We start from the raw sequence: 21,459 nt of genomic DNA, 5'->3' as shown, positions 1-21,459 counted from the left end.
GATACCCTATTTTCGTGTTTCACTCCCTCATCCATTCACATTGAATCATTCACAAGACACTAAAAAACAAAACAGGATCACAGTCTGTACATTATGTTACACAAACATCATTATTGTCCAGCCAGGTAATGCTTTAAATAGACTTGACAATCAGCTGTACACGTATACACACTAACAACACAACACGACAAATGTTGGTAAAATGACTACAAGATTTCCAGCAGGTGATCTGATCTCAATAAGTGTCGCACAAAGTCGCTGCTGTTGCACAGATTTTTTTTTACATCTGGGGCGAAATAGCTGATGTGAGATTTTCACCCTGAGTACTTGATCTGCACGTGGGTGGGGGCTTAACTAGAGCCAAATCATACTGAATCTTGTAGTCACCTCCCCGTAAGTGTCTGACACCTTAGTGGGTGGGTTACTATGGGAAATAGAACTGAGTGGAATTTCACAAAAGCCCATAACCAGTAAGAGAAGAACCAGACAGATGCTTTTTTTTGATTGGAAGAAAGCCCTCATTTGTAGGACCAGAGAACTGAAAGCTTTTTCTGTTGAGCTGTTAACCCCACAGACTGCAACTTCAAAGTCTGGTTAGGCACATCTTAATATTAGGGTTATCTTGATTCAGTTGTAGAGGCTCCAGATCTGAGTTTAGTGTAAACAAACCACTGATCCAGGTCACATGTGAGCTGCTTGATGGCAACTGCACAAACGGAGGCTTTCTTGATGTCACCTGCCTACACCAGGAGTGACTACATTAAGAGGTAGGACTGGGTGTCAAACCGCACTACCTTTTTAGACCAAAATGTGTCCGTTGCTGACTGTCAAGTATGAAAAGCTGGCATCAACTGTCAATTTCATTATCTTGTTAACTTATTCATCGATTGATAGTTTATAATTTAAATAAAAATGTTGCCAGTTTAAGACAAAATTCCTATTTTGCTGAAAAGGGTTTTGTAGAAAAATCTTTCTATTTCTTAATCTTTGTTTTGGTATTGGCGCTCAAACTCAGGAATCATATTGGCAGAGTATAGAAAAATGTCACACAGTAACTGGCCCTGTTTAGAGGTAGGCGAGGACATTCGAATAAACTTGAATAATCTGATTTCATGTGGTTAACCCGATAATATAGAATAAGAAGCTAATCTAATTTATATAATGAAGTTGCTAATTCAAAGTTATAACCCTTAAGATCTTTACTTCTTACTTCCTTTGAGCAGCTACTCTGCCAGAATTACAACAGAAGAAGAAGAGCAGCCTGTGTTTCTATACTTCTAGCTATTTAGCTATAGTTGTACCTACGCAAATATGTTTCCTCTTCAAAATGCCTGTGACCAGCTGTTCTGCTCTCCTGTATTATTACATCATTACATACTGCCCTTTGTTCTGAACATGCATTATTCCCTGTCAAGCCCTGTGACTAATTATTGCATTTTGTTAAATTATCGAAGGAATACACAACACAGGCGGGTTCGTCAGCTTCTAGCTTCTGACTGAAATACAAGCAGAGGACTAACTTGAGCCTTCATAAGTTCAGCTCTAGTGGTTGTAGCTGAGCCTCTTTCCTCTACCAGCGAGGACCTTACCTAATTGATTGAGCCGACGCTCCTCTTCTTCATCAATATTAGCCTGAGGCTTTAATTCTAGTCTCAATCACAGACACGTTTCTAGGTCACTGCTGGGGCAGATGTGCCTCTATTTAGCTCCTTCCCCACCTTCAGCATCCTTAATCACATCAGCCTCTCACCTATCCTTTTGAAAATGATCCTGTCTTCTCTGGTTTCTATTCAGGGATACAGGGATGTTTGTAACATCTATTGTCCCTTTCGGAATTTAGGCTACCTGCGCTGATGTACAGCTGCAGTTGCCCCGAAAAGCAGCAGCAGCCGCATTTGTATTCTTGGATTTACGGTTGAAATTCCCAAACTTAGCTACTGTGCAGTCCTAATTACAGGTGAATTTAGGCCAATTAATCCACCCAGTCTATCCCGTTACATTACTGTGGGTGGTGTCGGGTCATTTGAAGGATCCCAATGGGAACTGAAGCATCGTCCTGAGTCTCATCTCACTTGTCATCCCAGTTCTAGCTCCCAGGCCCATTTTGTTTTTTGTGTGTAAAAATTTTGGCTCTGGTCCAGTCCTTACAGCAGATGAGCCTCTATGCGGAGCCAGTGCAGTCCCTGCCTGATGTATCGGACCAGCTCAGTCATGCTGCTCTGCTGACTCAACGGCTCCATCACAGAGTCCAGCTCCTGGAAGAACTCTACATGAGGGTGGGGAGAGACAAAGTTACTGGGGGTTACTATATCTGCTGCTGCTTGTGCTGAAATGAAACATAAAGTTTGGTGTGTTTTTTCTGATGCTGCTGTGGGCATCAAGCGGAAAAGTCAGGTAAGTCTGGCCAAACAACTGAAAGTATGTGGGTGTTGATCTGAAAAGACATCCAGTCATGTAAAGTAATTTGTTTGTTGTAGTCCTACCTTGGCTATAAGTGGCCAGTCTGTCGGCCGTCTCCCAGTGTTCATAGCTCCGCAGGATGTTGTTGGTGATGTTAACGTGACTAGCAGCCATGTGGTGAATCCGCTGGGGAATAGCCACACTTCCTGACGAGACTGGGGCACCTCCAGATCCTCCTCCTGCTCCTCCACCTCCTCCTCCGCTGCTGGCTGGGGAGGGGCTGAGTGAGAGGGGAGACGGAGTCCCATTGACCCTGGAAAATACAGGGAGGCAGTGAGTCCCAGGAACAGAGAAGAGAATTAAACAGGTTGGAGGTTCTGTGTGCTAGAAGGGCTTTTGATTTACGTGATAATACACAATGAGGAAAGTGTGCATTCAAGTCTGTCAGCAAAGTGTTTAGTTATTACAAATTTTCCACACTGACTTACTGGCATTCAAGATGTATCAGCCAAATACTGTCTTTATTAGTTTTTTAAAGATTCAATTATAATTTTTTTTGAAGATAACGCCACATTAAATTTTGGAAGGAGGAAAACATAGCTGCATTGGCCTCTATGGGTTGAAAGTTAAAAGTTGCACAGGGTGCGGAAAAGGTCTGTTGTCACCCCCAGTTGGCAGGGAAAGATTATTACACTTTATGCAGTTACTCTTTAAATGTTATACAAACTCAATGGCATTAACATAAACCAGCCATTACTATATTATTTTTGATATATTTCTATTTTTACTTGGTTAGATTGAAGAAAGTTTGTCAGCTTCTGTATTGTACAGATGTAAAACAAACAAACAAAAAAAAACATTTATCCTCTTCAAAGTACAAATTGGAAGGCAAAAGATGTCAAAGTGTGGGACTAAGAAAGGAATAAGAAACACCAAATTTGTCACAGGAAGCAACAAGTTTAATAGAAAATGTTGTATAAAAGCTACCTTTTAAAGCAGTTCTGGGGAACGTGTTATTAAACAGTTTCCTATTTATACATCCAGCAGACATGCAGTGATGTTTGTGGCCACTTGATAAATGTGACTTCAATTATTCAGTCTCCTGCTAGCTCTTAATTTTGTGTTTACTAGTTAATCACTAACTTGTCTGTCTTCAATTTAGTTTAGAACAACGCTGATGAGAGACTGAACCAAAACAGTACATTTGCAGGACCATAAAATGAAAACAAGGTGAAAGCACTGAAAGGTGCTGAAAGACATTAGATGCTCTATATAATTCTCTGTGGGTTCATCAGTCGCACCTTTCACAAGACACATAGTAATTTGAACCCTTGTTAACATAAATTAACTGATTAGTGCTAGCACTAAAAAGAGCACAGGTAAAAGACACCAATTATACTTTTATTTATTTTTTTTTATATGTGTATCTCGACTAAATTAACAGTGACACAGTATGCTAATGTTTATAATGCCGCACATTAATTATGGTGGAAATTAGACAGACAAAATCACAGTCTCTTGTTGTGGCTTTGAGGGAGTAATCGTTTCAGGCCTTCAGGCTATAAAAGGTGTTAAATGTGAGAGGGTGTGTACAGTAGCATGTCCTATATTCAGCATAGTATCATCAGTCATGCTAGTACAAACTGCTCCCCTGCCTTGCACAGCTGGGTGTGTGGCTCTGTCGGTCATGTAATGTCTGTGATGTAGCCTTGACCCTTGCTGACCCAACGACTTGTGCCTTATTCAGTGCTGCGCATGCACACACACACACACACACACACACACACACACACACACATACTAAACTCCAGCCCTGCTGTTGTGCAGCATCAGAGCTGTCCAAACTCATTAGCTTCACATCCATAGCTCCTCCGCCCCTCTCCTCCTCCATCTATCATCACTCCCTCCATCACTCCTTCTCACCCGGCACTCAGCAGCCCCTCCAGTCTTCTCCTCCTCACATCTACAACAAATCAATCCTTTTATTTGCTTCCTGAGGGGTTTGTTTGAGCAAGTGGCTGTCAGGAGCGGCATGGTATTTTGCAGCAGAGCTCTGGTGAATTATAAATTCTCAATCATCTTTGTGAATGAAGGGGGGCGATACTGTGTGTGTGTGTGTGTGTATGTGTGTGTATGTGTGTACGTGCGTGTGTGTGTGTGTGTGTACACACTCACTTCCCATTGGTCCTCCAGGGAGAGGGTGCCTGGTGGGAACTCTTGGCTGAATTCTGGTTCACAGAAAGGCACATTTATTAAAACATGTTTATTATGGGAAAGAAAGAGAAATGACAATATGTAATATATTGGTATTAGATACCAATATATTACTGTGGGAAAGTAAAAAAAATCTACCAGCACCTCTAAAGCTCAGTAATTAACATTTTATATTTTGTTTGTTTAGTCCCTACAAAAGGCCAAGTATAAAAATTATGTAAAAATATTATAGAGACAGGTTAGCTTTGTTCCACCTGTTTCCAGTTTTTATACTTGGCTATGCTGACAGCCTGCTAGCTGTAGTGTCATATTTAATAGAAGGATAGGAGAGTGGTCTTCTCTTCTAACTCTCAGCAATAAAGTGAGTAATTTCACAAAATGTCCAACTTTTCTATTTTTTTATTGGTTTAACAGAGTCAGGTCAAGTTTTGCTTGTAAATGCCCAAAATGCTATTTGCAGTTAGCTATTTACTAAGTGACAAAAAGGTAATTTACTTTAAAATACAAATTTGTAATAATACAGTAAGTTAATACAGGGAGGTTGATATATATTAGAGCCCGACTGATAAATCTGTGTGCCGAAATTATTGGCCGATATGAGCTAATTGCAAATAAATTTGTATCGTGTTTATAATAGATGATAAATGACAATTAAAAAAGAGGAGAGACAGAAGATGGATCCTTCAATCATGTTATGAGTCTTGTCATTGCATAGTTTGTCCACAAGAATGCACTCCGCAACTCACCTGTTGGCAACACACATATTTGGAACCACAAAACAGACCACAGCAATCAGCTGTACTTTTGTTCAAAGTACTATTTATAACAAGAAAAAAGTTTATTTTTAAACTGCATTATGTCACGTTATCTTTGTGAGGTCTCATAACTACACATAACTAATGTTAGGGATAATCTTTGTTTTTGTTATGTGTTTCTGAAAAGAAATAAATCCTCAAATATCAAAATCGGTCTCAGTCTAAAAGAATCCCATATCGGTCAGGCTCTAATATATATTGCTGTTTTTCCATAAATACATAAGATATATTTTGGATTCAGACTCTTCATTTAGTCAGTGATATGACAAACCATTGTAGACAAACGCATCAGCTAAATATTAATGTTAATATGAGCTGAACCCCACTGAGCCACCAGTTTGCCCCATACAGTATTTGTAATCTCTCAACAATAACTTGTGTAATGTTATTTAGTGACAAGCGCTAAACATCCACATTAATGTGTCATGTTGATAAGTACATTACAGAATGGTTTAGACTATTATGGGCCATTTCTCTTTTAAAATGAGCTGCTCTGACTGTTTTTAGTTATTTTCTTCTGTGTCAACACATCCTGTATGTACACTGCCTGCGCACACGAACACAGCTGAACCCCCAGTCAGTTCCTTCCCAGAAATCCAATCCCATCAATGCAAATGCAGCATTGTGATAATGACATCCTCAGTAATTAATTAAACTAAACATAATTAATCAAAACAAGCACATTAAACCCTAACAATCCACTGTGATGATTGATGGCGCTAATTAATACATTAATATCAAAGAGAAAGAATGGATTTTAATAACGTCATGCAAAATTAATGCACAGGCACCATGAAAATGAATATGAAATGTATTTGAGGGATTGTAATTAGCTTTTCATGTTTTTCAACCACAAAGGGAGAAAATGAGAGAGAGAGAGGGGGGAAGGTCCAAGTCCATGTGTATGCGTGTGTGTGTGTTACCTTGAAGTACTCCATGAGCGACCGCGAGTACTTGACAGCGTGGTCTTTCTTCAGATGGAACATCCTCAGATACAGCAGAGACAGACAGCGGTTACTATGGAAACAAAACCATTAGAAGGCAGATGAAACCTCGGTACAAATTCCCTTTCAAGCTCCATCCTCAATATTATTTTCATGTCATCCACACAAAATGCACCCGGATGTCAAACACAAAGTCCTCAAGTCCTCGTGGATTAAGAAGAACTTCAGTGAAGTAAAGATGAGGTAAAATGTGGGAACCTATTATATGATTATCTAAAAATCCACAGCTGTTTGCTTGCAAATTGTAAAGTCATTAATTAAGAGTGCACAGGTAATGTTTTTGGATCACTGGAAGGAAAGGAAAGACAAAGGTTTTAGGGTTTTGGCAACCTTAGGGAGCTTTACATTCTAGTAGAATGTGTACATTTTTTATGGAAAATTAAAAACGTACACATGGAGAGTATTTCATGCGCTGTCTCCTGTAGCTACATTCAGATCCAACGGGCTTCATGCAAGAACAAAAAGGAAGAACAGATTTGTTCTTAAGTGGCACGAACAAGTGATTTAAGAGATTTGTCCCACTCACCAATTTTCTCTTAGGTATGAATGAAATTCATGAGTGGTATGAGTCATACAGATTGAAAACCCTTGTTTGGCTTCGAAATGAAAGTGCCTTTATCTGAATGAATTTGGAGTTTCTCACTCAGCAGCCTCACAGTCGCTGTCAACGTTGATGCTGTCAAGTCGTTTCACCCAACAGTGTACCATCACATGCTACAATATTCTCCTGTCCGTCTATGTGAATGTCAGAGCCGCCTCCTGCCTAAAGCCGGGCAGACGCGGCACGTTTTTAATCTTGTACACTGTGCTAACACACACTACATGTTTTAAACAGCCTTTCTGCACGGCCAGAACCACGGAACTGCTCGGACTGCAGAAGACAGTCAACCAAAATTTCAGACATGACAGAAATCTGTCTGAGAGCCAGATCGTTGATCATTCAGGCAGTTTTGCAGACGTCCAACTAGAGTGAACTTTGATCGCAGAGTATGCTGAACCCAGCAGCGAGCATAGCGGAAACAGCGGGCACAGCGCAAATCGTGCAAACTGTGTCTGAAAGGGACTTCAACATCTTATGTAACTTCAAACCATTCTCTCTTTATTTCTGTCACAGGACACGTCATCAGATTTTCAAATTGCCTTTATTTGACGACTGCCACTGCTTAATTTAATATGTTTTTGGCTGCTGATTTCAGACAGCAGGTGTTAAAATCTTTTTACTCTTGGGAGACATTTTTGTGAATGAAATGCATCCACAAACGGAGCGGCACATGTAGCCAGTTTGGCTGGGTTTTGATTTAGCTAATAAGTAAACCTCAAACAAGGTTTAGGTAGGAGTAAGAGAGATTTAGGATAAGAATATGAAAATGTGCTTGCATGAATTGCCGTAAATGTTTAAATTTGTGAAATTTGTTAGTTTTTGTCTTTTCCACTTTCATGTACTGCAGGGAATTGCAGATATGTTTACAGACAAGGGGGGAGAGAGAAGGTACGACATGCAGCCAAAGTCCCTAGCAGTGGGGGACACGGTCAACACTAAACCTTCAGGCCACCAGAAAAATCTACCTTTTTTTTTTTTAACAGTTAACTGAATAATTAAATATAAACAATCTAAATAGTAAGAAACTATTTGGAGTAATTTTTGGTATCTGGTCAGAAATCCTGGCAGATGCACACACACACACACACACACACACACGCACACAAAAAGAGAATCATACCACAAGACAGCGAGTTTCTTCTCAGCGATGGTGGCTGAATTGCTTGTGAAGTTCTTCAACCTCATGGCATACCTGCATAGGAGAGATCCTCATTACTCATCTGATGGAGTGAGAATATGTTTACTCAAGGCAAATTTTTTATGAGAAAATCAAGGTTGAAATCATCCAAGCAGCTGCTCTTTCAGAACATAAAGAATATAAAACAGTGATCAGTGATTCGTTCCTTCAGCATCCACCTGCTGAAGTGCCCTTTGGCATGACAAGCTACAGGTCACACCCCTGTGGAAGGATACATTTCTTCTTTGGTTATTGATTAGGTATTAAAAAGCTGTAACGATGTTGCCTACTGCCCTCAGTGACCCGGTCTGATTGCTTAGTGAGGTGGTTAATCCGTCAAAATGAAACCCAGCAGTGACGGATGAATCAAGGGAGAGGACGTACGCCTTTATAGATCTCTGTAGGAACATTCTTGTCCTTTTCTTCTGCTCCCTCCTCAGGGAGGTCAAAGAGGTCAGAGTCACAAATCTGCAGCCCTGCAGCTGGTAACAATTCAGCGTCTTGCTCAAGGACACGTCAGCAGGATGGATGGATGAGTGCAGACAAGCAGAGCTTGAACCTGAATCCTTCAGTTAAAATACTCTGACCCAATACAGCAACCTGCCATCAACCTGCCTGCTTTCAGAGGTAGCAGTCATTTGTTAGTCTTATTTGCTCTGACTTCACATATTGGCAGCTCTGAAAGGCTGAAAAACAGCAGAGATCCTGAAATGCAACACTAGTTAAACTACACTCATTAGCAACCCTGCAGGTCTGTGATTCTCTAGACAAAAAAAAAAAAAAAGAAGGCAAAAATACAATGTTGGAGAGTTTTTTTCGGATTAGAGCACTGGCTTCATGCTAATTAGGGTTTAGTTTTTCTTCAAGTTTTGATTCGTCATTTTGTGTGGGCAGAGAGGTGACCCTATGCAACCACAGAGTATTATTAAAGCTAATATGCTACATCTTCAACAGGTCAGTAAGGTTGGACTGATAAGAGAGTTTTATAATATTTTAATATTTTACATATGCATCATGAGTAGTGCCTCCTGAAATGTTTGGTAGTAATTATACAGAAATGAAGACAATGTTCTGAGACAGTGCACATGGGTAGTACCCACTCATTTATTTGGGGTTTTAAGGAAAGAATCAGGGAATTTCAGTATATAATAGGTGCACAGTTGGGTAGATTGTATCAGCAGTTGATTTCCAGAGACTTTTTCTTGAAAGAGCTCAAAGTAATCAAAAAGTACACAAGTCAGTTTGTGTCCTCCTGTCAGCCAGAGCCCTGATGACTAAGCTGTCCAGGCAGATACAAAACCTCATTAGCAACAGTTGAAGTCTACAGCCCACATTTGGCAACATTATCATTAACCCCTGCTGCTCTGAACACCATGCATTTTATTGGATAGTTCATCAAGAGGTAGTGATAAAAATATGAGAACATATTTTTCACAGCAGTTCAGCGCACGAATATTTTAAACTCTTCTTTCTGTTTCACTCTTGCGTAAAATATTCTCAAAAGGCTCCACAGTATTTTTTGTGCTACATAGACTAAGTTTTAGGATTTAGTATTCGTCTTTATACAGAGTCATTTGCTCTCAGCAAATTTTGATGGCCTTCCAATATATTGGAATTAATCTTATATGTACCAATTAAACATGGTATTCATTTTCCCTATAATTACTACCAACTGGCATAATGCTTTGAAGGAACCTTCTTAAAAAATGACATTGATTATCAGTTTCATTTTACAAAATCATTAGGAAACAAGAGACTTGTAAAACAATCCATTTTCTTCATTTCACTTGTCACCTTTCTGTCTGTCTATCCATACCTGATTAGCTCTACAGTCTCAGAGTACATGGTATATGGTGATTTGGCCTCTAGCGGATCTCGCTCCATAGCATTTCCGCACTCTATGAAGGAGAGGGCGCCGTCTGCGTAGTTCACCGCTTTACCAAATTTGTCCATCTACAGACAGAGTGGAAGAAAGAACAATGACAGACAGACAGATGAGTGACAGAGAAAAGGAAGAAATGTGAAAACAATGAAAAGACATGTAACAGAGGATAGATAGAGAGAGGGAGAGAGAGAGAGACATGAATAAGACGGAGAGAGAACAAGCAATGTCTTAACAGCATTGTGGCAGTCGCACAGTCTGCTCTTTGAATAATCTCCTGCTAAGATGCAAATCCCTAGATAAATCTGAGGAAACAACGCGTAAACATAAGACAAATAACAAGTTAAATAAATCTCATTTCATTGTTTGGAGGGGGATCAGATAATTCTTTTGATATTGTATAATCTTGCAGACATCATCAGTCCTTGAATGCAATGTTCCCTTGGAGACAAATGGTGCAATAAATAACACAAATTATACAGTGCAGTCTTTGATATGAAATAAGATTTTCATTCTTGGGCGACACACACATGAACAACGACACACACATCTAAAGTACACACATAATTACAGTCTAGGCTGTAGGTGTTAACATCGTGTGTTTTCAAATCATTTTCTTGCCATCTCTGCGTGTCTAACTGTCTGTCTTCTTCCTCCTACATGTGCTCAAGCATTGTGTGTGTGTGTGTGTGTGTGTGTAACCTGGGTTCAGATCGAAGAAAGAGTCATCTTACCAAAGCATCAGCCTTGTGCTTCAGTCTCTTGGCCTCCTGCATGTAGTAGTCTGCACTGTGGACTCTGGGAACAGCACAATGACAAAAGAACATAAATAGCGTGTTTGCACTGACGCATCGTTTAACAAAAATTTTCTTTTTTTTTTAGCTTGCACACCTCAGGCTTGGTGTCACCTTAGTATAACAACAAAACATAACGTTTCATGAATAATGCAGGAACCCTTTGGGACAAGATGCATCATCTTTCCAGGTTTCAACTAAACTGGACCAGAGGTGAGGGAGTCACAGATATTTCCCCCCACATACGATACACACTAACAGGCTACCGTTTGGCCCATCAGCCTGGTTGGCCAGTGCAATGAGGATACTGTTGAAATCTCTTCTCTGTCTTGATTGAATGTATTCTGTTATCTCGGCTTAGAGAGATGACTCATACGGCATAATTAAATTGTACGATGATACAAAATGATGAAAAAACAGTGCACATTACATTTATACAGTGGAATAATCAAGAAACCTCCTGAGTAAAGAGGAGACACCTGCTGTTTCCTAACAAAGGAAATGTGGGAATTACCTAGACAAGAGTCAAAGGCGTTACGGACATAACTGTACATACATATGTGTTTGTGTGGCGTGCACTGCATTTCTACATACGTGTTGCTGAATGACAGTCTTGGCCTGCGAGGTTCGGCAGTTTCCGTCAGCGGTTCCGACCACGCCTCAGAGTCTGACTGTCCGTTGGCATGGTAACCATCCCCACCGAGCTTCTCGCCATGGGGATCCATTTCCTGTAGTAGAGAGGGTATTTTAATCCATGGTTATGACATATATTAGTGTTACAATGTGTTGTTCTCATCAACCAGCTACTTGAACTTTATTATTGGCTTCTCATTCACAGTGACGGATTCACTTGTGGCCATAGGGGCTGAAAGAATGAGATAAAATAAGCCTGAGAGATGTGGTTTAACTGACTCAGCTGTCTCAGTCACAAACAAATGGTCTTTCAAGCTACTGCACCTAGAGTCATTTGTGCCATATGTAGATCCTACAGTGCACTTTGCTTATAAAGTCACTTTGTAAATCCACATGACAAAGCTAACATGTAAATGTCAGAAATATGCTATTCCATTAAATGTACTAATGCCATTTTAAATACTTAAATCCTACATTTAGTAATTTACTGGAACGTGTTCTTTTTTGAACGTACTGCTTTATGTATCTGCCCTGCTGTTTCTGATGCTTTACCTGCTAACGCACACCAAAGCACTCCTAGATATTTTAGTGAATTTGGCTTGTGAAAGTCAGACAAACTGCAGGTGAGGGAACAAAACTCACATCAGTGGGCCGGTTGTACATTTATACGCTTTAACAATTGCATGTCAGTGTCAGATGAGAAGATTATGCCACTGGCGTGCTATCACTCAAACATAGTGTGTGCCAAAGTGTGGAAAATAAAGCACCAGAGCCAATAATCTAGTTGGGAGTGCTGCATTGGTTTAAGGTCCAAGTTATCATAATTTAGAGCGAAAGTTGACCGGCAGTCAAATCCCTTCAAAACATGGTGTTAGTATCTGAATAATATCTGAATATGATATATGGCCACACGTAATAGTATACTTGAGCACTCACGCTGCCATTTCTTGCGTGCGATGACGCCTTGCCTTCACCTCTCCTGTGTCTGTGTGAGGAAGAGGAAGAGGAAGTGGAAGAGGTGGAGCAAGGCAGCATCCCAGCGGCGCCGCCCTCCTGGCTGAGAGAGGAACTGCTGTCACAGGTTCGTTTACGAGGGGGATCGTCAGAGAGGGGGGACAGGAGGGGTGGAAGCAGCTTCTCATCACGCCGCCGAGACGGCTTCCTGTTTAGAGAGCTACTGAACACACACAGACAAAAAAGGTACAAAAATGACAAAGCAGTGTGATTATTCATTTATTTAGCGTAACGTTTATTACAGCTCATATAGTACATGTTCATGTTGTTATTACTTTTGTCCTTTATTGCAGCCCATGCCTCTCTGCAAATAGAAATACACGTGCTTTGGGGATTCTGCAGCAATCAAATTTCACATGCTGTCAGTCTCGGAAAATCACTGCACTTAAAAGATTAGGTGGTTTCCAAGTTCTGTGCAAACATTACATTTTACTTGAGACCTCCTGATAATGACCAGGTGTCCTGATGTGTCCCTGTTTTCTGCTCTTTAAAAGAGCCGGTCCATTTTCAGGGCTACACTAATTAACAGACTTGGTTTGATTTTATTTGGTCCGTCTTCACCGTCACAATATTTTATCAACATGGTCAGCACAAAAGAAAGAAAAAAGTACATTCTAATGATGCAAACATCCAGCATTTAAAGACCCACTTCAATAGGCTGAGCCAGCAATGTCTAACTACCTTGTTGCAACTTAATTTGCAGTTGCTGAATGATTTTTTTCTTTTTAAAATTGTTGTTATTCTGCCTTCCCTGATAGAGCATCAACGATTATTCCCTCAGCTGCCTTATTGTAGCTCTTGTGACTCATATTGTTTGCAACACAACAGATAATATTTTTATGTTTTTCCTCTGCCTGGAAACTCTGGGGGTTTGAGGCAGCGAGAAAAGTTGCTGAGCTCGCAGAACAGCGCCTCGGGCCCCGACATTAGTGATAATACACAAAACCAGCGAGACAAAGACTAATTAGTTGCTCTAGTGTATGTGTGAATATGTGAGTGTGTGTGTGTGTGTTTTTTGTGTCTGTGCACAGCATAATGAAGGTGTGCGAGTGTCCTTGTATGTATGACTATGCTAATGTGGACGCGTGTGTGTATGTCCTTAAGTGGGTGCCAGTGGGTGTGTGCAGGAAAGCGTGTGAGAGCTCTCAGAGCTCTTTTTGTGCCATTGGGTTGTAAATTTCTGAACTTATTATCTCTTTAAATGACCACAGTATATCTGCCAAATATTCCTCTGTGATACATTTGCAATGACTCAACAGTTACACGGCCAGGTGGGAAGATTTCTGGCTTTTAAAGCACAGCTGAATTGCACACATTTCAGCTCTGTAAATCACTTGTCCTGTGTTCTCTGAAACCAAAATTGATATTTGATATTTTTTGGCTTCATGATGGTGCCCCTTAATTTAGCATTACAGAATATTGTTAGACATCCATCTCCGTAGATGGAGACCTTATTTCAATACAGCCAATCAAATCTTGCATAAAGTCAGCATTGTATCACGGGCAGCGCAGTAGGGGCTGCAATGCATTGTTTCTTATTTTAGAAACGGAATCTCGGTGTCCTCTTGTGAGGAGCAGCACAGAGCAGCAACTAAACCTCGACCAACCTGTGGAGGTCAGATGATAAAAACAAACACTCTGCAGAAAAAGTACCGACAGGTGCTCTGACAGGGCTGCGGCTCTGGAGGTAGAGCGGGACGTCCACTAATCACAGGGTTGGTGGCCATTTTTCTGTCACCATCATTGTGTGAGTGTGAAGCTAAATATGAAGCGCTTTGTCCGTTAAGGTAGAAAAGTGTAATACAAGTGCAGTCCCTTTACCACTCTGAGGACAACCAGGATGGACATTTATCTGATACATGACGCAGCACTGATAACATGTTGTGGTGGTAATCACTGTATAACTCTGTCTCTTTCCCATTTTGCAGTTTTGACCAAATGAACAGTCTGAGTGTCCAGCAGGGCTAAATATCCTCAATTAGAGTATATGGATTATTTAGTTTATCCTGCTGTAATGTTATTCCCACACAAGTTTCAGATTTAACTATAGAAAATGTACTACCTCTGTCAGTTGTTTGTTATAAACAATAAGACACGTACCCTACTCCCCACTGAACATATGTTCCCACATACAAAGACCTCTTTTCTTCAGTTTAATAATAAAAGCTATTAATAATAATTCTTGACTGCAAAAAACTAAGACTATTTATGGCCCTAATTGACATTTCCTGTGCTCAAATGCTCAACAAAATGAGGACAAAGGTAACAAAAAGTTTTACAAAGGCAAAACAAAACTTTCCTGGGGTAAAAACGCAATGATTCATCCATCTCTTTTCCAATTATCTGTTGTCACTGATTAAAACAGGGTGTCAGCAACTGTCAAAAGTTGCAGGTTAGAAATTGCTGAATGAGCTTGAGCAGGATGATCAAATCATTCACTTCACAGCTTCCATAAAAAGCCTCTTGGATGATGAAGAGACTCTCTGAGACGTCTGCCGTACAATGTCATGGGTTCATGTCCAGGTCACCCCCTTTTCCCCTCCCGCCTTTTCCTGCTGTGTACTCTTTGATAATGCTGAGACATTATAAAAAACATTTCCTCTGTAGCTGTCACGTTGAGGCTTATTTATGGTGACAGCCAGCTTAGTCTGTTTTTAATAATTCACATGGAAAGCTGAAATTCACAATTTGTCATTCCAGTGTCACAGTGTGAATTGAACTCTCCAGTGACTTCATAACCACATTAAAAATGTTAAGCCTCTCCCTAAAAATACTCTACTAGTGTCTGTCCCAGTCACATGAGGACGTGGTGTTTAGGAAGCGTGTGAGGGGATGAATAGGGAAAGGCAAAGTGGAGCCTTGAACAGTTTACAGGAATTACTTAGTTCTTACATTCTGTCATGTCATGCAGTCGTTTTTATTGGAAGGTAGGGTACTTTAAGTCTGGATTCACAATGAGCGTGAATACCTGCCCCCTCTATTTAACATGGTTTGGAAACACTCTCACTGACATCACTGAAGCAATGCATGACAGTGTATTTTTTTTCCATTACATGGTTGAAATCTCATTCTCCACACCTGCTTTGTTGGTAAAAGACAGAGTGAGAGAACACTGTAAATGCAAAGGATGAACATAATAGTGGTAAAATCTCAGCATCTACACTGTTATATCATCAGGCTGTGATCTTCAGAAGATTCCTGGAGTCAGAGTGTGCAGGAGTGAAAGGGGTTTGTTTTGGTGTGAGTGCTTTAAAGAGGCACTGTGGAGTTTTTGACCACTAGTAGCGCTGTGGAGCATTGTTTTAAGGAGGAGACACCGGTTTGAGGATGTTGATGCAGGCAGGTGAGGTGATACACGGTTCTGCCGATAAGTGGAATAATGTCAACCCCAAGGCACGTAACAATGCAACAGCAAAGGGAACGAAAGAGGTGACTGCTAGCAAGCAAACGTGGATGTAAACAAAAGAGGTTTCAAATTTCACCGAAACCTCAAATTTGCATTACGAGGAATGCATTCAACAGACGTGTAAGGGCTCAAGGATGCTTATAACGGTCTTTTTTGCATTGTAATGCAAACATAGCTTTTTTGGTTTGTAAAAATAAACATAGGTTACTTTTAATGTTGATGAATGCATTATAAAACCTTTTTTTAATAACTTCTGTTGATTGATTTAATTTTCAGGTAATAATGCACAAAATAATGCACAACTATTTAAATAAACTGCTTCATATGAGAATACTCACAAAGAATGCCATTGATACATTAAAATCAGCCATTGATACATTATTGTATCAAAGTATTGAGTACTTTTCCTCCTGTTTAGTCCTTCGGTGAGGTGATCTAGCAGCTGTGTGAAGTACGATAATACTCACTCTGTAGAGCTGTTCTTGTGGTTGTGTATTGGAGAGATGCAGGGTGGGAGGAGCTGACAGTCTTTATCCAATCGCAGCTTCTTATTCCCGTTGACTGATGCCTCACTGTGGTCCGACTGGAATGTGAAAGAACACACTATAAGTAGTAGTAGTAGTAGTAAGTAAATCATATAAATTTGAGGGGGAAAGGACACAGATTGGGGTGTTGAGACTCAAATTTATGAGCAAAACAGGAGCGGGAATGGTTAGGCACTTGAACATATTGTGAAGAGAATTTTAGTGAAAAATCTAAAAGCAACTCCCAGCCACACCTTATGTTTCCTCTTGCTCTTGCTGGTGTGTTTCTCTGCTGGGACCACTATGTTTCCAGCTGCCTGCCTCCTGTGTTTGCCTCCATTCTCTCCTCTCTCCGTCCTCCCAGCCAGCCTGGGATTACTCTGCTCTTGCGTAGGGGGGTTGTCCAGGACCCCCAAACCTTGGCACGCCTTCTCTCTGTCCCTGCCTGTCGTTCGCTCCCTCTCCCCGAGCCCCAGTCTTTCTCTGTCCTCTCTGTCCGTCTGCCGCTCTCTCTCTGTTAATCTGTCACCTTGCCTCTCTCTGTCCTGCACTAACCGCTCATTTTCTTCTTCCTCTTTCTCCCCTTTAGGTAACTTCTGCCTCTCTCTCAGCCCTGGCCACTCTCTCTCTTCCTGCTTCTGTCTTTCTCTCTCTGCCACCCCTATCCTCTCCCTCTCCCCCTGTCTCTCTCTGTCTCTCTCTTCGCTCCCGTCCCTTTCTGCGATTCCCGCTCTGGATCTTTCCCCCGAACCCTGGCCTGGCACCCTGCTGAGCAGACTGAGGTCAATTTTCACCCATAAACTCTGGATCTCTTGGTATTCCCTCAAGGGGGAAAGAGGCACCTCATGTCCCATGTTGGAAGGTGGCGACATGGACTCCAGGTCTTTGCACTGTCCTCCTAACCCTCCAGGATCAGGAACAGAGGTTCCAAATGAACCACTTATGTTGCTGATGCTTAGGGAGTTACCGCTATTACTGCCACCATTACCACCACTGCTGATGCTACTATTATTACTGCTGCTACCATTAGTGGTCACATTGCTACCATCTTTGACTCGAAGTCCTTTCCCTCCAAATGTTCCCAGACTCCCCACAGTGCCAACAGAGGCCAGGCATGGGAGAAGAGGCGTGTGTACGTGTGTGTTGGACACAGTCTGTGTGTTAATCGCAGAGCGTGTCGTCTGAGGTGGCAGAGTGGGGATTTTGACGGCTTCCTCTGAATCCGACTGGCACTCAGAGGAGGAGGAGGAGGAATCTGTTTCGATGAATTCTCTGGACTTGGGTGTGATTTTGGCGTTTGGTCCTCTGTTTTTCCGCTTATCCTGTTGTAAGACAAAAATGACAAAAGACAAAAGGGGAGAGAGCTTTGAGTTGAATAGTACGGCTAATAAGCTAATTTTGTATGTCAGTAATTTTCACTGCACACGAGCCACACAGCTGAGCACAGACAGCCTGATGTTTGTCACACGCAAATCGAAAGATGCACGTCACATTGGTTATTCTGAATTCTTTCTTAGTTGTAATGGTCTCAAAAAAAGCCCCTTTGTATTTTTATCACAGATCATTCAAAATTGTCTCCTCACTGACGCAGGCTACATTTCGAAAAATGGCAAAAGTGAATGAGTGATGGAACTGTCCCAGTTCCATCGTAGAAGTCAAGTTTATGACTTCAGTAGAAATCATAATACTTTTTCCATAATAAATCTATAATTATATATATATATATATATATATATATATATATACTGAATTGAAAGTTCTCAGCGAGCGCTTTTTCCTTTAGTGGGGAGTCGCATACCTCCAAAAACGACAGTCACAAATAGAAAACAAGTAAGGGGTCTGTTTAAACAAGTCACTAAACTACACTAAAGACTCCCAAACAGAGGAAAAAAGAATCTGCATGCCCAGCCAAACCAACTACACCTGAAGCAGCCGCAGCTTGAGCCTGAGACCGCAGCCGAAGTTGAGTGGATGTTAAAATCAAGCATGGACTGAGCACCTTTTTTATACAGTTTATAGTGCAGGCACATAAGGGAAAAAAGGAGTGCTCTTCTCTTTCTGTCGGTGTTACTTGTGTGTTTGGCTGCAAGCAAAACTATACAAATAGACATTTTTTGCTGCAATCTGGCTACAAAAGTATCGAATGATGAAGTACTGGTTTGACTGGAGACGTTTCGATTCTACTCGATACTGGGCTGTTTCAGTCGGTACCATGAAGGTATCGAGCAGCGATATCCATCCCTATTTGTTGGGGACTATTTTCAGCTACAGGTTAATACACATTTGGTGCGCTAGTATTTACTAGGGGTGTGACGATACACTTACCTCACAGTTTTGAAGATATCTTCAATGACAAAAATATATGACTGGAAAATTTGTCTTTTATTTGACTGAATGTCACAAAATGGAAAACAATGCAGGTACATTTTGAAATGTTGCTTACATTGTCTGGCAGGGAAGTATATTTTTTTGTCCGCCACTTCAGCTCATTTAGGCATCATTTAATTTAAATAATGTTTTTATGAATGTTCAATATATTTAAACAAAAACATTACATACATGTTTGCATGCACAAAGGACCCATGTTATTCAGACAATCACTCCGCCGTACTTAACAACAGGTATTTCAAAGGTACCTACAGACAACAAGAAACACAAAGTTCACCACATATAATATATGTATAAAACAGTAAGAGCTCCCAAAAAACCCACAGTTGAACCACCAATGAATGATGAGTCCTTTTCTGTGTTCAAATCTCAACAAAAACCTCCTCTTCTGGATCCCAGCAAGCAATCAAGAAATTCTCTGTTTCATTACAAAAGCTGGCCAACGAAAATAAAACCAAGTGACGCTTCGTGCATCTAATAGACAAGCTTAGAGATTCTCAGACAACACCAGAGTTACCTCCTGTAGTCTTGCCGGTGCTGCTGGCTAGCTGCCACTGGCTGTCACTCAGGACAGACTGGGCATCTTCCACTAGTAAGTTTGGTGTGAAAGGCTGCCATTGATATTCCCTGAGCTGACTGGTGTGTGTTTGTGTGAGATGCGGGCGCAGCAATATGCTAACATCTTCTTTGCTAATTTCACCCTAACACTTGACAAGTTTCACCTCGACGAGAAATTTTGTCACATTTTAATATCACAAGATCTCGTCACACTCCTAGTATTTACGGCAGCAGAATTGATATCAGGCTTTGGATACACAGAAAATACTTTTGAGTAGGATTGATTCATTGTCGGTTTTAGTCTTTTGATGGGAGTTGTAGACAATAAGAAATAAATAAAATATCACCCAGCCTTATCCTTTAAGTGAACAAACTGTTTTTTGCATCCTGACATTCTTCTTGTGTGCCAGCAAGCTCAACCAGCCTGCATCTGCTTTGTTTATTTTCCTGGTAGCTCAGCGGAGTTACACCTGCATCTCTGACCTTGTTTTGTATCCAATCAAAATTGGCCCTCAGATGAGGGATGCTAGATTTTCGATGCGAAATGATCAATGATTGTTGTTTGAAATAATCATTGATCGCGAGTCACAGAGCTGCGAGTGCAACATCAACATGAGAAAACAACAACAGAGTTAGATGCAGCGAAGAGAATTCCACTAATGTTTCCAGTCTTGAGCAAAACCCACATGCTTGGCAGCCACAAAGAAACAAACTTTTGGATTCAGTCCAATGCATGTTGCCATCTGCAAATCCATTTTCAATAAATGCCATGCTGTGTTTTGTTGAAAAAGAGAAACAAACCCTTTATAATGCTTATTTCCTGAGCAACCCCAGTTTGGATCCAAAGTTCTGACAGTTGACACTAACATTAGCCGTCCTGCCAGCTGTTGTGCACAGCTAAGGCTGGCAGCAGATCAGGGGCTGTGGCTCAGGAGGTAGAGCGGGTTGCCTGTCAATTGGAAGGTTGGAGGTTCAATCCCCGAATCCTCCAGGCTGCATGTACAAGTGTCCTTGGGCAAGATACTGAACCCTGTGTGTGTGAATGTTAGTTTCTGTTCTGGTCCCATACTTACAGTCCTGTAGGTTATTTAAAAATTGTAGAATCTCCCTTTTAACATAACAGATGTAAAGTGATATCCCTTGAGATTTTTATTTGTTATATCTACTTAGTGAAGCAAAGTTTGAACCTCACTCTCAGGTCAGTCTTGTCATGTTTGCTAGTTGTTAATGTCAAAATGTAGTTTTCATTGGTTCATTGTTATCGACAGTTGTCTGTTCATTTATTAACTCAGTTTTTCAAGCATATTTTCTTCCAAATGACGGCATAAAAATGGAAAAGAAATTTAATGAGGCGAGGCACCGGTGCCATGAAGATCAACCAAGATCAAAACATGGCACATCCTAAAAAAAATGTCTAGAGTGCGTTGTGTGAACTGATGTTCACTCCTTTTGTTCTGCCAGAGATGAGCGTGTATATTCGGCTCTCTCATATGTCAACCTTATTTCTGTAGATTTCAGACATTTTTCTCTCGAGTTACATAAGGTCAACATTTGCAAGATTATTTGTGACTATGGGCTCATTTACAGACTGCTGTCTCGGCTTAAATCACCCTGTGGTATTTCAATGTCTAAAATTGTAGAGACTTAACTCTTTGTTAGTGACAATGATATTTTGAATTTGGTATTATTAAATAAAGGTATTTAGAAAAACTCTACTTTCTCTTTTTAATTAAAGTAAAGTATAGAGGAGGGATATTTCCGTCATCTGTAGCCATGGCATGATTGTTATCTAATCTTCATTCCTGTCCTTTTTCTATCTATGTCTTACATAAAGCCTGCTTAGTGAGTGGTTTTCTTTCTTTCTTTTCCCATCTCCTTGAAACTACCCAATCTTCATAAAACCATAGAGTGTTAAGTCATTATAGGTTAAGACGATGGTCGATGATTCAGTTCTGTCTCTCTGACACCCTCTCTTCCTTTCCATATTTCAATAAAACCAGTCAGCGTTGAGCTGTAATAGTCATGTAATAACACAGTTTTTATCCTGTG

The 21,459-nt window shown here is 40.7% G+C and overlaps 1 protein-coding gene across 2 annotated transcripts in view; it reads right to left on the bottom strand.

Moving 5' to 3' along the window:
* Positions 1-10: 10 nt before the first annotated feature.
* aff2 (AF4/FMR2 family, member 2) overlaps positions 11-21,459 on the bottom strand; it is a 206,142-nt gene continuing 184,693 nt past the window's right edge. Inside the window, exons 16-26 of one of the 2 annotated variants that reach the window (XM_046029879.1) lie at positions 16,719-17,786; positions 16,408-16,523; positions 12,457-12,697; positions 11,482-11,615; positions 10,828-10,891; positions 10,028-10,164; positions 8,155-8,226; positions 6,353-6,446; positions 4,576-4,628; positions 2,484-2,713; positions 11-2,266 (exon numbers count right to left, since the gene is read on the bottom strand). In XM_046029879.1, coding sequence (XP_045885835.1) covers positions 2,145-2,266; positions 2,484-2,713; positions 4,576-4,628; positions 6,353-6,446; positions 8,155-8,226; positions 10,028-10,164; positions 10,828-10,891; positions 11,482-11,615; positions 12,457-12,697; positions 16,408-16,523; positions 16,719-17,786 — 2,331 coding nt within the window. In that variant the 3' untranslated portion in view covers positions 11-2,144. The remainder of the gene's footprint in view (positions 2,267-2,483; positions 2,714-4,575; positions 4,629-6,352; positions 6,447-8,154; positions 8,227-10,027; positions 10,165-10,827; positions 10,892-11,481; positions 11,616-12,456; positions 12,698-16,407; positions 16,524-16,718; positions 17,787-21,459) is intronic. The other variant, XM_046029880.1, reaches the window with a different exon arrangement.

This window comes from Micropterus dolomieu, linkage group LG19, assembly GCF_021292245.1.
Source record: "Micropterus dolomieu isolate WLL.071019.BEF.003 ecotype Adirondacks linkage group LG19, ASM2129224v1, whole genome shotgun sequence".
Classification (NCBI taxonomy): Eukaryota; Metazoa; Chordata; class Actinopteri; order Centrarchiformes; family Centrarchidae; genus Micropterus; species Micropterus dolomieu.
The sequence above is the reverse complement of the archived record's forward strand: the minus strand, read 5'-3'. Positions and strand labels throughout refer to the sequence as shown.